The 15606-nt window shown below is 42.1% G+C and overlaps 1 protein-coding gene across 1 annotated transcript in view; it reads left to right on the plus strand.

Moving 5' to 3' along the window:
• Positions 1–309: 309 nt before the first annotated feature.
• LOC109885765 (protein eyes shut homolog) overlaps positions 310–15606 on the plus strand; it is a 72108-nt gene continuing 56811 nt past the window's right edge. Inside the window, exons 1-3 of the mRNA XM_031813211.1 lie at positions 310–413; positions 2308–2528; positions 13082–13254. Of these exons, the coding sequence (XP_031669071.1) occupies positions 342–413; positions 2308–2528; positions 13082–13254 (466 nt within the window). The 5' untranslated portion in view covers positions 310–341. The remainder of the gene's footprint in view (positions 414–2307; positions 2529–13081; positions 13255–15606) is intronic.

Here is a 15606-nt window from a genome sequence, read left to right on the forward strand (position 1 = left end):
TATTGTGAATACCGCATATTCTTATGAGATTTCTCTTCCCTTGCTGTCCCTCTTTCTTCCTCTTGCTCTCTCTTCTGGTGTTTATTTCTCTCTCTCTCTTCCTCCTCCTCCACCCTCTCTCTCCTTTGTTTCTCCCAACCCTCTCTTTGTTTCTCCTCTCTCTTTTCTCTTTTTCTCTCTCTCCCCCTCTCTCGTTCTCCTGACCTCTCTCTCTCCCTTCCTCTCTCCCTCCCTCTCTCCCTCCCTCTATCCCTCTACCTCCCTCCCTCTCTCCCTTCCTCCCTCTCTTCCTCTCTCTCCACAGATATGGGCTGCCTGTCGGTAGGAGTGGAGGGTCATGTATGATTGAAATAGCAGTAGATAATGGAACAGTGAAACGTCAGGAGGAATCCTTGTTCCAGCCTGTGTCAGAGGTAAACCCAGTTATCTGACTCAAGAGCTTCATGGCACCCTTTGTCCTATATAGTGGCCTCTATGGACCCTGGACTATACAAACATGAAGAACAGCTGCTCTTTCCATGACTTAGACTGACCAGGTGAATCCAGGTGAAAGCTATGATCCCTTATTGATGTCACTTGTTAAATCCACTTCAATCAGTGTAAATGAGAGGAGAGGACAGGTTAAAGAAGGCTTTTTAAGTGTTAAGACCATTGAGACATGGATTGTGTGTGTGCCATTCAGAGGGGGAATGGACAAGACTAAATATTTAAGTGTCTTTGAACGGGGTATGGTAGTAGTAGGCAGGTGCACCGGTTTGTGTCAAGAACTGCAATGCTGCTGGGTTTTTCATGCTACACAGTTTCCTGTGTGTATCAAGAATGTTTGAGGGGGGGTACAACTAAATATTAAGGTGTTCTTAATGTTTGTACACTCAGTGTACCTATCTAACTGAAAATACCTCAGGTTATAACTCTGAAGCCTAACATGTCTAGCATGAATGATTTCAAACAAACTTCAGTTGCAATATAATTTTTTGTAGCAAAACAATTATAGCTCACTTGTTATAGATGCATTATGCAGAAAGTGCTCCACCATTTCCTGGTTTCCCTAAAATGTAAATAGTTCATCTAATTTGAGTTTATGTAACAAAACAAGCAAGTATTGTGTAGAGAATCATTGTACTAAACCGCTTAACCGCCATAACCAAAAATATAGTATTTTCAGCTGTTTTGAAGCTGGTGTAAAAAAATGAAAGTAAAAGGCTCAAAAACTAAACTTAAGACCAGGGTGCATAGAAATAGAGCACATAGAACAGATCTATCTTGCTTTCAATGAGAATGACATATCTATGAATTTGGTCAGGTTGCCCTGAAAGTGTACTTATTGCATCTTTAAATTGACCGTTAAGGAGGATAAGTTGTCGGTTCACTGGATTCACATCCAGAAAACACCTGATTTGCATCCTAAATGGCACCCTATTCCCAAAAGAATGTACTACTTCCCATAGGGCTCTGGTCAAAAGTAGTGCACTAAAAGTAGTGCACTATGTAGAAAATAGGGTTCCATTTGTGGCGTAGGCACACTTTACCTTACCTGAAGATTTGTTTTGTAGATTACCATAGCAGGTCTTGTCTACACTGAGTATACCAGACATTAGGAACACCTTCCTAATATTGAGTTGCACCCCCCCCCTTTTTGCCCTCAGAACAGCCTCAATTCGTCAGAGCCTGGAATCTACAAGGTATCAAAAGCTTTCCACAGGGATGCTGGCCCATGTTGGCTGGATGTTGTTTGACTGGTGTACCATTCTTGATACACACGGGAAACTGTTGAGTGTGAAAAACCCAGCAGCGCTTCGGTTCTTAACACAAACCGGTGCGCCTGGCACCACCTACCAGACCCCGTTCACTGTCACTTACATTTGTTGTCTTGCCCATTCACCCTCTGAATGACACACATACACAATCCACGTCTCAATTGTCTCAAGGTTTAAAAATCATTATTTAACCTGTCTCCTCCCCTTCATCTACACTGATTGAAGTGGATTTAACAAGAGACATAATTAAGGGATCATAGCTTTCACCTGGATTCACCTGGTCAATCTATGTTTTGTACAGTCAGTGTATATCATAACTGACTAAATATCTGTAGTAATTTACATGGAACTGTGATGTAATGAAGTATGCAGAGAAGCACATGGACTGTATATAGAAGACTAAACAGGCATTGCTGATAACTAGTGTGTGTGTGTGTGTGAGGTGTGTGTGTGTGTGTGTGTGTGTGTGCGCGCACCCACATGTCCCCCTGCTACCTTCCTACCTGCCTTTGAACATGTGCATACATTTGTCTTTGTGACATCCTTCCAGGTAGCGTTGGGGCCTATATTCCTGGGGGACGTCCCCTCCCATAGGGATCAGCCTGCCAGCACCAGGGAGGTGACAGGTTTTATAGGCTGTATCAGGGAGCTGCAGGTCAACAATAAGGACATCTACATAGCAGGAGAGGCACTGGGAGGGAGGAACATCCACAACTGTGACACACCTGTCTGTCAGCACCTGCCCTGCCGCAATGGAGGCACCTGTGTCAGGTAGGATATGACCATGTGGATATTTCAGTCGTCTTTAAAACAATATTAGTGTTTTGAAATACTGTCTTTGAGAGCTAAAAGTAAAAGACTGAATTAACCAGCTCTATTTAATGTCAACTAATGGTCTTAAAAAAATTAAATCTTCCTACATTGATTAGTAGTAATGGACTCTTAATGAAGGTCCAGGTACATCAAGGTTAATGGTAATGTGAGGCTAGAGGGCCGGCCATATCGCAGTGTATTGATTCATACCATTCATGCTATCAGCCATGTTTCAGTCCACTATCTTAACAGTAATACCGTTAATACTATCAGCCATGTTTCAGTCCACTATCTTAACAGTAATACCATTAATACTATCAGCCATGTTTCAGTCCACTATCTTAACAGTCTTACCATTCATACTATTAGCCATGTTTCAGTCCACTATCTTAACAGTCTTACCATTAATACGATCAGCCATGTTTTAGTCCACTATCTTAACAGTAATACCATTAATACTATCTGCCATGTTTTAGTCCACTATCTTAACAGTAATACCATTAATACTATCAGCCATGTTTCAGTCCACTATCTTAACAGTCTTACCATTCATACTATTAGCCATGTTTCAGTCCACTATCTTAACAGTCTTACCATTAATACGATCAGCCATGTTTTAGTCCACTATCTTAACAGTAATACCATTAATACTATCAGCCATGTTTCAGTCCACTATCTTAATAGTCTTACCATTCATACTATTAGCCATGTTTCAGTCCACTATCTTAACAGTCTTACCATTAATACGATCAGCCATGTTTTAGTCCACTATCTTAACAGTAATACCATTAATACTATCAGCCATGTTTCAGTCCACTATCTTAACAGTCTTACCATTCATAATATTAGCCATGTTTCAGTCCACTATCTTAACAGTCTTACCATTAATATGATCAGCCATGTTTTAGTCCACTATCTTAACAGTAATACCATTAATACTATCTGCCATGTTTCAGTCCACTATCTTAACAGTCTTACCATTCATACTATCAGCCATGTTTCAGTCTACTATCTTAACAGTCATACCATTAATACTATCAGCCATGTTTCAGTCTACTATCTTAACAGTCTTACCATTCATACTATCAGCCATGTTTCAGTCTACTATCTTAACAGTCTTACCATTCATACTATCAGCCATGTTTCAGTCTACTATCTTAACAGTCTTACCATTCATACTATCAGCCATGTTTCAGTCCACTATCTTAACAGTCATACCATTCATACTATCAGCCATGTTTCAGTCCACTATCTTAACAGTAATACTACCAGCCATGTTTCAGTCCACTATCTTAACAGTAATACTACCAGCCATGTTTCAGTCCACTATCTTAACATTCATACTATCAGCCATGTTTCAGTCCACTATCTTAACAGTCTTACCATTAATACTATCAGCCATGTTTCAGTCCACTATCTTAACAGTCTTACCATTCATACTATCAGCCATGTTTCAGTCCACTATCTTACCATTCATACTATCAGCCATGTTTCAGTCCACTATCTTAACAGTAATACCATTAATACTATCAGCCATGTTTCAGTCCACTATCTTAAGAGTCTTTGACCAGGATCCTAGCCTGGTAATTCAGTAAATAGCTTATAGGTTATATTGAGTCTCTACCCTCTACACGCTGACATCATTAATCAATTTTTTAAATATATTTTTGCTAATTGAATACTTAACACAAATGAACAAAATCAGGTTAATAATATTTTGTGGTCAGATCATCAAGGCTGCCATACGCAAAGCTCTACTGTCAGTCAGCGTTGTTAATTATGAGTGTGAATTATTTTCCATCACGGTGCCAAACCCTCTTGAACCCCATAGCTGGTGTAGGGTTATAGAGAGTTCACAGAGCAATCTTCATTCAGTCAATTGACCCGGGTGGCTCTGGCATAATACCAGATGGTTAAAGTATTGGCTGTGGGCATAATGGCTGGCGATTTCATTGCTTCCTGTCTTAATGTCATCGTTCTGTCTTCTACAGCCTGTCGACATTTGCATATTACTGAGATCTAATGATACAATTGTGTTTTATCATAAATGTCTACGGCTCAGCATCTTTGGATTCTACTTGTAATAAAAATATCTATATAAAACACAAATATATATATATAAATATATATATTCTTATAGAATTTGAAAACATACAATCTACCTGCAGTGAATAATTATTATTATTATTAAGACTGAACATTGCACATTGTCTGTAGTTTATAAAAGAAACAACTCAAGGTCCTAGGAATAATCATTAGGCCGAATTCTCAATGAGGAACCAACAAAGACTATGTATACGTCCCAAATGGCACCCTATTCCCTACAAATGGCACCCTATGCCCATAGGTCTTTGGTCCAAAGTAGTGCCCTATAAAGGGAAAAAGGTACCATTTGGAACTCATGCCTATAATCAGACAATGCTGCAGCCTATAGTGATGATGTACAACGTTCCCCTAAGGATACTTCAGAAAGAAAATGACTCATTAAAGAGTTGGTTGCAGAAACGTCTTTGAATTCTGGAGGACATATACATTCAAAAGAAGTTTAGGAGTTGAATTATAGATAAATTGGCTACTGTTTTAATAAGTTATTGTATGGGTATGTTCATTCTGTTTGTTGTGTTTTGAAATGTCCTAAATTCAAGGAATCCACACAAAAGATAAGGGACTTCGAATACATCCTTGAGGAACCTTAATGTAAACTGTTACCTTCTTTAATAAAGCAGCAGAAGAAGTCTTGTTAAAACTCTGCTTTGCTGGTGACTGGCTGGGTGGCTGGCTGGCTAGCTGGCTGCCTGACTGGCTGGCTGGCTGGCTGCCTGGCTGGCTGCCTGGCTGGGTGGCTGGCTGGCTGCCTGGCTGGCTGGCTAGCTGGCTGGTGACTGGCTGGGTGGCTGGCTGGCTGGCTGGCTGGTGGCTAGCTGGTGCCTGGCTGGCTGCCTGACTGGCTGGGTGGCTGGCTGGCTGGCTAGCTGGCTGGTGGCTAGCTGGTGCCTGGCTGGTTGGCTGGCTGCCTGGCTGGCTGGCTGCCTGGCTGGCTGGCTGGCTGACTGGCTGCCTGGCTGGCTAGCTGGCTGGCTGGTGGCTAGCTGGCTGGCTGGTGGCTAGCTGGCTGGCTGGTGGCTAGCTGGTGCCTGGCTGGTTGGCTGGCTGGTGGCTAGCTGGTGCCTCGCTGGCTGGCTGGTGGCTAGCTGGCTGGCTGGTGGCTAGCTGGTGCCTGGCTGGTTGGCTGGCTGGTGCCTGACTGGCTGGCTGGCTGTTGCCTGTCTGGCTGGTGCCTGACTGGCTGGCTGGGGTGGAATGGCTACCAGATGTAGTGAAGGTGTGGATAAGGGGATGTGGTAGGGTTGACACACACTTTAGTTCTTAATTGCTGTAATCAGAGGCTTGATTACATTAAATATGGGTGGTAACAAAAGGGTTTTCCCATTTTTACCTTCACGCAATCATTTGATTACAAAGTGTGTTTATGTTTAGTGATTGTTGTGAATATGTAAATCACATACACACATATCATATTATCTGTGTGTGAACCCACACACATGCACATACACAAACACACCCTGTTTCACACACACAAACACACCCTGTTTCACACACACAAATACATCGTTCCACACACACAAACACATCGTTCCACACACACAAACACATCGTTCCACACACACAAACACACTGTTCCACACACACAAACACACAAACACACTGTTCCACACACACAAACACACTGTTCCACACACAAAAACACACTGTTCCACACACACAAACACACTGTTCCACACATAAAGGACTTCTCGTAGTCTCCTCTACCATATAAGGACAAGAACGTTACAGGAACCTCACAAACAAACACACTGCTATTAATTATTAAAGGCTACATATTTAATCTGTTGAGTAGCAGATTAACTACTGAATAATGGATTGGCCTGCACATGATATCTCTGTCAGATGAGCTCTCAGTAATCAAGTTGTGTGGTGCCCAATGTCATAACCTGAGTATAGCAATCATTAAAAACACCTTTCTAATATAGAGTTGCACCCCCCTAAAGGGATGCTGACCCATGTTGACTCTGATGCTTCCCACAGTTGTATCAAGTTGGCTGGATGTCCTTTGGGTGGTGAAACTGTTGAGCGTAAAAAGCCCAGTAGCATTGCAGTTCTTGACACACACCGGTGCGCCTGGCACCTACTACCAGACCCCGTTCAAAGGCATTTCAATCTTTTGTCTTGCCCATTCCCCCTCTGAGTGACACACATACACAATCCCATGTCTCAGTTGTCTCAAGGCTTCAAAATAAGTGCAAGTTGGTGTTTTAAATGCAGCTATTGATGGGATTTAGCTTTGTAGTCTATTGCCTTAGTCAGTTTGGCTTAATCACAGACAAAAAATATCCGGCCAAAAGGTTTTTACTTTGAATTCAGAATGGATTCAGAATGCAGTGTTCATTTCAATGATACATTCATTTTCCTCATGAAACACAAACTGCACCCTACATTATAAAACTATACCATACATTCACTCCCTGAAACTTGTAAAAATGGAGTCACTGCGAGGCATAGCTACCGAGGTCATGATCAAACTGGGTTAAGATGTTCTCCATATTTCACAGTGTTCTCCAACACAACACACATTTGACAAGTAAAAAATAATAAGCTGTCAGTACCACGGGTGATTTTATAAAACATGTCAAATAACCCTGTTGAAACAAACCCTGCTGAATCATAGCAGGGAAATGTAAAGCGGAGGCGGACGGTTATAGCTGGCCATGAGGTTTTGTTCTCGGTTCAACAGAATCATGACCCATCCATCTAGCACGGTTTCCCGCTTCGGATTCTGCAGCTTTGACTCGCTGAAACTGCTACAGGGGAAACTTTAGCTGTTTAGTTGGCCTTGGTCACCGTAACAGTGGTAACTTTACGTTTTGGCTGGGCATTGAGTCAAAAGATTAAGAACGCGTCTGTATATAGTACTGCCCAGCTAAAGCTCCAGGATGTTTATCGCTGCCCTGCAGTGGTGGAATAAGACGCCAATATACACAACGTCATTCTGACCTCTAACCACATACTGTAAATGTAATGCCTTCCAGACAATCATGTATTGTAAGATGCAGTTCAAGTAAATACTATTCAGCGCCATGCAGCACGTAAACAATCTAAAGTTCAGGCTGAAAGTAGTGCATGAAAACCACACAACACACATAACAGATATTAACAACATCCTATAGGAAAATATACAACATCCTATTGGAAAATACACAACATCCTATTGGAAAATACACAACATCCTATAGGAAAATGCACAACATCTTATTGGAAAATACACTGTATTCTATTGGAAAATGCATAACATCCTATTGGAAAATGCATAACATCCTATTGGAAAATACACTACAGCTTATTGGAAATACACAACATCCTATTGGAAAATACACGTAATCTTATTGGAAAATACACAGCAGCTTATTGGAAAATACACAACATCCTATTGGAAAATACACAACATCTTATTGGAAAATACACAACATCCTAATGGAAAATACACAACATCCTATTGGAAAATACACAACATCTTATTGGAAAATACACTGTATTCTATTGGAAAATGCACAGCATTCTATTGGAAAATACACAACATCCTATTGGAAAATACACGTAATCTTATTGGAAAATTCACAACCCCCATATATAGACAAAGGCTTAGGTGAGGTCTACTACATTATCCTGTCTGTCTGTCTACATAATCAATCACCACAATCATTGTATTAATGACAAATAACCACCATGGCAGCATTTCACAGAGTGTATTGGACTGCAGTCATCATCTGACATGTCTTTAGATCTGAGCCTTACAACTGCCACTTCATTAGTAGAGGCTGACTCCCTAATGGGACCCTATTCCCTGCCAGACCCCTGGTCAAAAGTAGTGCACTATACATGTAATAGGGTGCCATTTGGGACGCAGACAGAGCCGGATGTCCGATATAATAAGGTCATCATGGTATTGAGGTTTGGCAGACATCTGCTTATCTTAGAGAGATACGCTATCTTTGTCTTCTTACAGACATGTTCTATGTAGTAGCTGTGTGCTATAACAGTCTCCACTTTTCTGGGAAGGCTTTCCACTAGATGTTGGAACATTGTTGCGGGGACTTGCTTCCATTCAGCCCATTCAGAGCATTAGAGGGGGTGGGCACTGATGTTGGGCGATTAGGCCTCGCTCGCAGTCGGTGTTCCAATTCATCCCAAAGGTGTTTGATGGGGTTGAAATAAGGGCTCTGTGCAGGCCAGTCAAGTTCTTCCACACCGATCTTGACAAACCATTTCGGTATGGACCTCGCTTTGTGCATGGGGGCATTCTCATGCTGAAACAGGAAAGGGCCTTCCCCAAACATTTGTCACATAGTTGGAAGCACAGAATTGTCTAGAGTGTCATTTTATGCTGTAGCATAAAGATTTCACTTAACCCCAGACCATTATTCCTCATCCACCAAACTTTACAGTTGGCACTATGCATTGGGGCAGGTAGCGTTCTCCTGGCATCTGCCAAACCCAGATTCGTCCGTCGGACTGCCAGATGGTGAAGCGTGATTCATCACCCCAGAGAATAGGATTCCACTGCTCCAGAGTCCAATGGCGGCAAACTTTACACCACTCCAGCTGACGCTTGGCATTGCGTGTGGTGATGTTAGACTTGTGTGTAGCTGCTTGGCCATGGAACCCCACTTCATCAAGCTCCCGATCAGTCCTTGTGGTGATGTTGCTTCCAGAGACAGTTTGGAACTCGGTAGTGAGTGTTCCGACCGAAGACAGACCATTTTTACACGCTAATCATTTTAGCACTCGGCGATCCCATTCTGTGAGCTTGTGTGGGCTACCACCTCACGGCTGAGCCGTTGTTGCTTCTAGACGTTTCCACTTACAATAACAGCACTTATAGGTGACTGAGGCAGCTATATCAGAGCAGAAATTTGACGAAGTGACTTATTGGAAAGGTGGCATCTTATGACGGTGCCACATTGAAAGTCACTGAGCTCTTCGGTAAAGCCATTCTACTGCCAATGTTTGTCTATGGAGATTGCATGGCTTGATTTTATACACCTGTCAGCAACGGGTGTGACTGAAATAGCCAAATCCATACATTCGAAGGGGTGTCCATTTACTTTTGTGTATATATAGTGTATTTTGTATACAAATCTAACATGCCCCTGTTAAAGTAGACTATGTACTGTATATTACACTGAACAGGTTTTAACACAGACATAAGTGTTCATCGTGTGGCAGTTTTTAGATAACAGGTCAGACATACCATCATGTGGCAGTTTTTAGATAACAGGTCAGACATACCATCATGTGGCAGTTTTTAGATAACAGGTCAGACATACCATCATGTGGCAGTTTTTAGATAACAGGTCAGACATACCATCATGTGGCAGTTTTTAGATAACAAGTCAGACATACCATCATGTGGCAGTTTTTAGATAACAGGTCAGACATACCATCATGTGGCAGTTTTTAGATAACAGGTCAGACATACCATCATGTGGCAGTTTTTAGATAACAGGTCAGACACAATTTAGTTGCCAGTGAAGAGAGCGGCGGTCACTGCATCCTGCAGGAGCCACATGAATGGTTAACACTTAAAGCCTACCACCTGACTGAGCAGTGTGTTAAAGCTCAATCAGAATGGAATTGATGTATAACGGAGGTCCATAAAGCAGGACACTGACCTTACAGCTGATGATCGTGTCATCATTAGTTCCTGCTGACCCTAAACACTGTGTATACGTCTGAAATGGCACCCCTTTCTCTATATAGTGCACTAAGTTTGGGACCATATTCCCTATATAGTGCACTAAGTTTGGGACCATATTCCCTATACAGTGCACTAAGTTTGGGACCATATTCCCTATACAGTGCACTAAGTTTGGGACCATATTCGCTATATAGTGCACTAAGTTTGGGACCATATTCCCTATACAGTGCACTAAGTTTGGGACCATATTCGCTATATAGTGCACTAAGTTTGGGACCATATTCCCTATATAGTGCACTAAGTTTGGGACCATATTCCCTATTATAGTGCACTAAGTTTGGGACCATATTCCCTATATAGTGCACTAAGTTTGGGACTATATTCCCTATATAGTGCACTAAGTTTGGGACCATATTCCCTATATAGTGCACTAAGTTTGGGACCATATTCCCTATATAGTGCACTAAGTTTGGGATCCATATTTCCTATATAGTGCACTAAGTTTGGGACCATATTCCCTATATAGTGCACTAAGTTTGGCACCCTATTCCCTATATAGTGCAGTAAGTTTGGTACCATATTCCCTATATAGTGCAGTGAGTTTGGCACCATATTCCCTATATAGTGCAGTAAGTTTGGCACCATATTCCCTATATAGTGCAGTAAGTTTGGTACCATATTCCCTATATAGTGCAGTAAGTGTGGCACCATATTCCCTATATAATGCAGTGAGTTTGGCACCATATTCCCTATATAATGCATTAAGTTTGGCACCATATTCCCTATATAGTGCAGTAAGTTTGGCACCATATTCCCTATATAGTGCACTACATACAGTATTATGCATAATATCTATGTTAGGGTGGTGTTTCAGAAGCTTCCTGTGACCTGCCACTGTCTTAGATCTACCGTACACATGAGATTAACATGTTAATATGGTAACATTTACTATGTTACATTTACTATGTTAAATAAATATCATTAATATTTTAATGAAATAGATTAAAACGTTTAGCAATTTCTTAAATTTAAAATGTACTGCCTACTATGTCATAATTTAGTTTAATATTCATTGTAACAAGTCATCAGCTGTTATTTAAATAAGTGTGTGAATTACGTCTGTTCACATTGAGAAACATTACTGGGTCATTCATTTCCGCGTCCCAGGTGGCTCCTTATTCCCTATATAGTGCACTTCCTTTGACCTGAAGCTGGGACGAGACCGTCATGATCACACTGACCACCACATGGAAGGAGATGAAGAAGATCATCAAAGAGGACACTCACTGTTTCAAGTTCTCAAGTAGTGACAGAAATAGTGCTCAGAAATAGTGCCAGAAGTAGGGCCACTATATTAGGGGTTAGGATGCTATTTGACTGGTAATATTTACCACAGTTAACACAGTCAGTGTGACATTTATGCTGAAAACAAGAGTCGACTTTACAGTCTATTTCCCTTCCTTCTAAGCCGCGTTCCATACAGTCATTCCAACAGTTCTAAATTCCAGCGACAGAAGGTAAATATTTAATTTCTAGAAGCCAGTTTCTGGAGGAGAAAGTGGAGGAAAATACATCCCACAGTGCTGGCTGCTCAAGGCCCATTATTAATTTATAGACGTGAAACCCCACCAATGCCTTCTCTATCTGATATTATACCTTTGAAAAGTGTGTGCCTCTTACAGAGGAGCTTATGAAGTGTAAATAATATGACTAGCCTAGCCTCCACTTCCTCTCCAACCCAGAGATAAAGCAACCGCATGAATATGAATTGAGAAAAGGAGAAGGGGATAGGGTAGGAGAGTCATGTGTATACTTTTTGGGCCATATGTTTGCTCAACCACTCCCAATCATTGGTTTCCTGCAGGTTATTATGTGCATCCTAAATGGTGCCCTATTCCCTATATAGAGCACTACTTTTGACCAGGACTCATAGGGAATAGGGTGCCGTTTGGGACAGTGGTTATTATCTGCATTCACTGAAAGCACAGATGTGTTTACATTTTTGTAAGGAGCTGAAAGAGGCAGAACACACACACACATATGTACATGCGCACGCACGCACACACGCACACACACACACACACACACACACACACACACACACACACACACACACACACACACCTGCTGTTGAATCTGATGTGTTATCTGAATTAAATCTATAACATAACACCTGTCCATCTCCTCAACCAGCCAGTCCATCCATCTAACGTGGCAGCTCCTTTCTGCAGAGCTCCAGTATGTCATACTGGATGTTTTCCATCTGGGACTGATGGAGATGTTGTTCATGTCTTAACTCGTCTCTATTGATTCATCACAGAGTTTAATACAGTGTTTTCATTCATGAAGTTGTTGATTATTTGATCATCTCTCTCTCTCTCTCTCTCTCTCTCTCTCTCTCTCTGTCTCTCTGTCTCTCTCTCTCTCTCTCTCTCTCTCTCTCTCTCTCTCTCTCTCTCTCTCTCTCTCTCTCTCTCTGTCTCTCTCTCTCTCTCTCTCTCTCTCTGTCTCTCTCTCTCTCTCTGTCTCTCTCTCTCTCTCTGTCTCTCTCTGTCTCTCTCTCTCTGTCTCTCTGTCTCTCTATCTCTCTCTCTCTCTCTCTGTCTCTCTCTCTCTGTCTCTCTGTCTCTCTATCTGTCTCTCTCTCTCCTGTACCTAGATAGAAACACATCACTAGAACTACCAGGGTCCATTTCCCCTTGGTCCTAATGATCTCTCCTCTCTGTGTGTGTCTGTCTCTATTTCTCCCTGTGTATAGTGATGCAGAGGACTGGTTCTGTGAGTGCCCTCCTCTCTACTCTGGTCGGCTCTGCCAGTTCACAGCCTGTGAGTGGAGCCCCTGTGGTCACGGAGCCACCTGTATCCCCAAGTCCCACCAGGAAGCTGTGTGTCTCTGCCCTTACGGAAGACAGGGCCTGCTGTGTGATGATGGTAAGATATAGACACAATATGTTATACATAATATATAACATTATAGATATACATAATGCATGCGTATCACAGGAGGCTGCTGAGGGGAGGACGACTCATAATAATGACTGGAACGGAGCTAATGGAATGGCATCAAACACAAGGAAACCATGGAAACCATATGTTTGATGTGTTTGATACCATTCCACTGATTGCCGCTCCAGCCATTACCGCAAGCCCGTCCTCCCCAATTAAGGTGCCACCAACCTCCTGTGAAGCATATAAGACATCGAGTGTGACAGGTCCTGCTGTGTAGAGGAAGGTTAGACCCATACATACAGTACTCTAATACCAGTTTCACACTACTGAGCCATGCCGAGCTGTACTGCACTGGCCTGGTTAGTCATTCACATGGACCGTTGTTGCTGGACACTTGTTCTTGTTTGAAAGGATGGTGTTTGATATGGCCAGCACAGTAAGGATCATGTTGGCACAGATGTGTGTAAAGGATACAAAACTTCAGGGCATCAGACCTGGTTTCAAATAGTATCCGTTTTCTTTCAAATATTTCAAATGAGCCTGATTGACCTGGCGTAGAGCAACGGGACCAATATAATAGTACCAAAAGTGCAAACCCCACCTAGCTGGCACTTCAGGCAGGCTCAAATCAAACACTCAAAGTATGTGAAAGAAAACACATACTAGTTGAACCCAGGTCTGCTCCACAGTCTCAGGGATCGGTTGAGAGGCAACAGTGGAGAGATGAAAGATAGTGAAGAACAGCAAGGAAGTAAAAGGGAGAAGTTAATGAAATGGAAATCCTGCTGGGGGAAAAAGCTTGTGTCTTCCTTTGCGAATGGATTTTCACATTAGGGTGATAATAATCAATAGCTTTACAAAGTGTATCTATCTACTCTGCTGGATGTTCCAGAGAGGCGGTGGAGCTCTGATAAGTTCTTAAAAGGATATTTTCTAAGTAGCTGGCTGGTTTAGTGCATTGGTTTTCCAAGCAGTCACCTTTAATAAGGGTTAACCTACAGTCAAGGAATGCATCCCAAATGGGACCCTATATAGTGCCCTACATTTTTATCCAGAGCAACTTATAGGGTTAAGTGCCTTGCCCAAGGGCACATCGACAGATTTTTCACCTAGTCATCTCGGGGATTCGAGCCAGCAACCTTTCAGTTACTGGCCCAACCTCTTAACCGCTAGGCTACCTGCCACCCTACTTGGGCTTTGGTCATAAGTAGTGCACTATAAAGGGAAAAGGAGTGCACTATAAAGGGAGAAGGAGTACACTATAAAGGGAAAAGGAGTGCACTATAAAGGGAGAAGGAGTACACTATAAAGGGAGAAGGAGTACACTATAAAGGGAAAAGGAGTGCACTATAAAGGGAGAAGAAGTGCACTATAAAGGGAGAAGGAGTGCACTATAAAGGGAGAAGGAGTGCACTATAAAGGGAGAAGGAGTGCACTATAAAGGGAAAAGGAGTGCACTATAAAGGGAGAAGGAGTACACTATAAAGGGAGAAGGAGTGCACTATAAAGGGAAAAGGAGTGCACTATAAAGGGAAAAGGAGTGCACTATAAAGGGAGAAGGAGTACACTATAAAGGGAAAAGGAGTGCACTATAAAGGGAGAAGGAGTGCACTATAAAGGGAAAAGGAGTGCACTATAAAGGGAAAAGGAGTACACTATAAAGGGAGAAGGAGTACACTATAAAGGGAAAAGGAGTGCACTATAAAGGGAAAAGGAGTGCACTATAAAGGGAAAAGGAGTGCACTATAAAGGGAGAAGGAGTACACTATAAAGGGAGAAGGAGTGCACTATAAAGGGAGAAGGAGTGCACTATAAAGGGAGAAGGAGTGCACTATAAAGGGAAAAGGAGTGCACTATAAAGGGAAAAGGAGTGCACTATAAAGGGAAAAGGAGTGCACTATAAAGGGAAAAGGAGTACACTATAAAGGGAAAAGGAGTGCACTATAAAGGGAAAAGGAGTGCACTATAAAGGGAGAAGGAGTACACTATAAAGGGAAAAGGAGTGCACTATAAAGGGAGAAGGAGTACACTATAAAGGCAGAAGGAGTGCACTATAAAGGGAAAAGGAGTGCACTATAAAGGGAGAAGGAGTGCACTATAAAGAGAGAAGGAGTGCACTATAAAGGGAGAAGGAGTGCACTATAAAGGGAAAAGGAGTGCACTATAAAGGGAATTTCAGGTGCAGTCACGGACTATGAATCCAGTAATGTGTCCAGTTAAGATGAACACAAATACAGTATGGCACTATGCTACACTTAGAATAGAAGGGTTCCTAAACGGTTCTTCAGCTGTTTACATAGGAAAATATTTTTTGGGTTTCAGGTAGAAACCTAT

The sequence above is a fragment of the Oncorhynchus kisutch genome, unplaced genomic scaffold (genome assembly GCF_002021735.2).
Source record: "Oncorhynchus kisutch isolate 150728-3 unplaced genomic scaffold, Okis_V2 Okis04b-Okis11a_hom, whole genome shotgun sequence".
Lineage (NCBI taxonomy): Eukaryota > Metazoa > Chordata > Actinopteri > Salmoniformes > Salmonidae > Oncorhynchus > Oncorhynchus kisutch.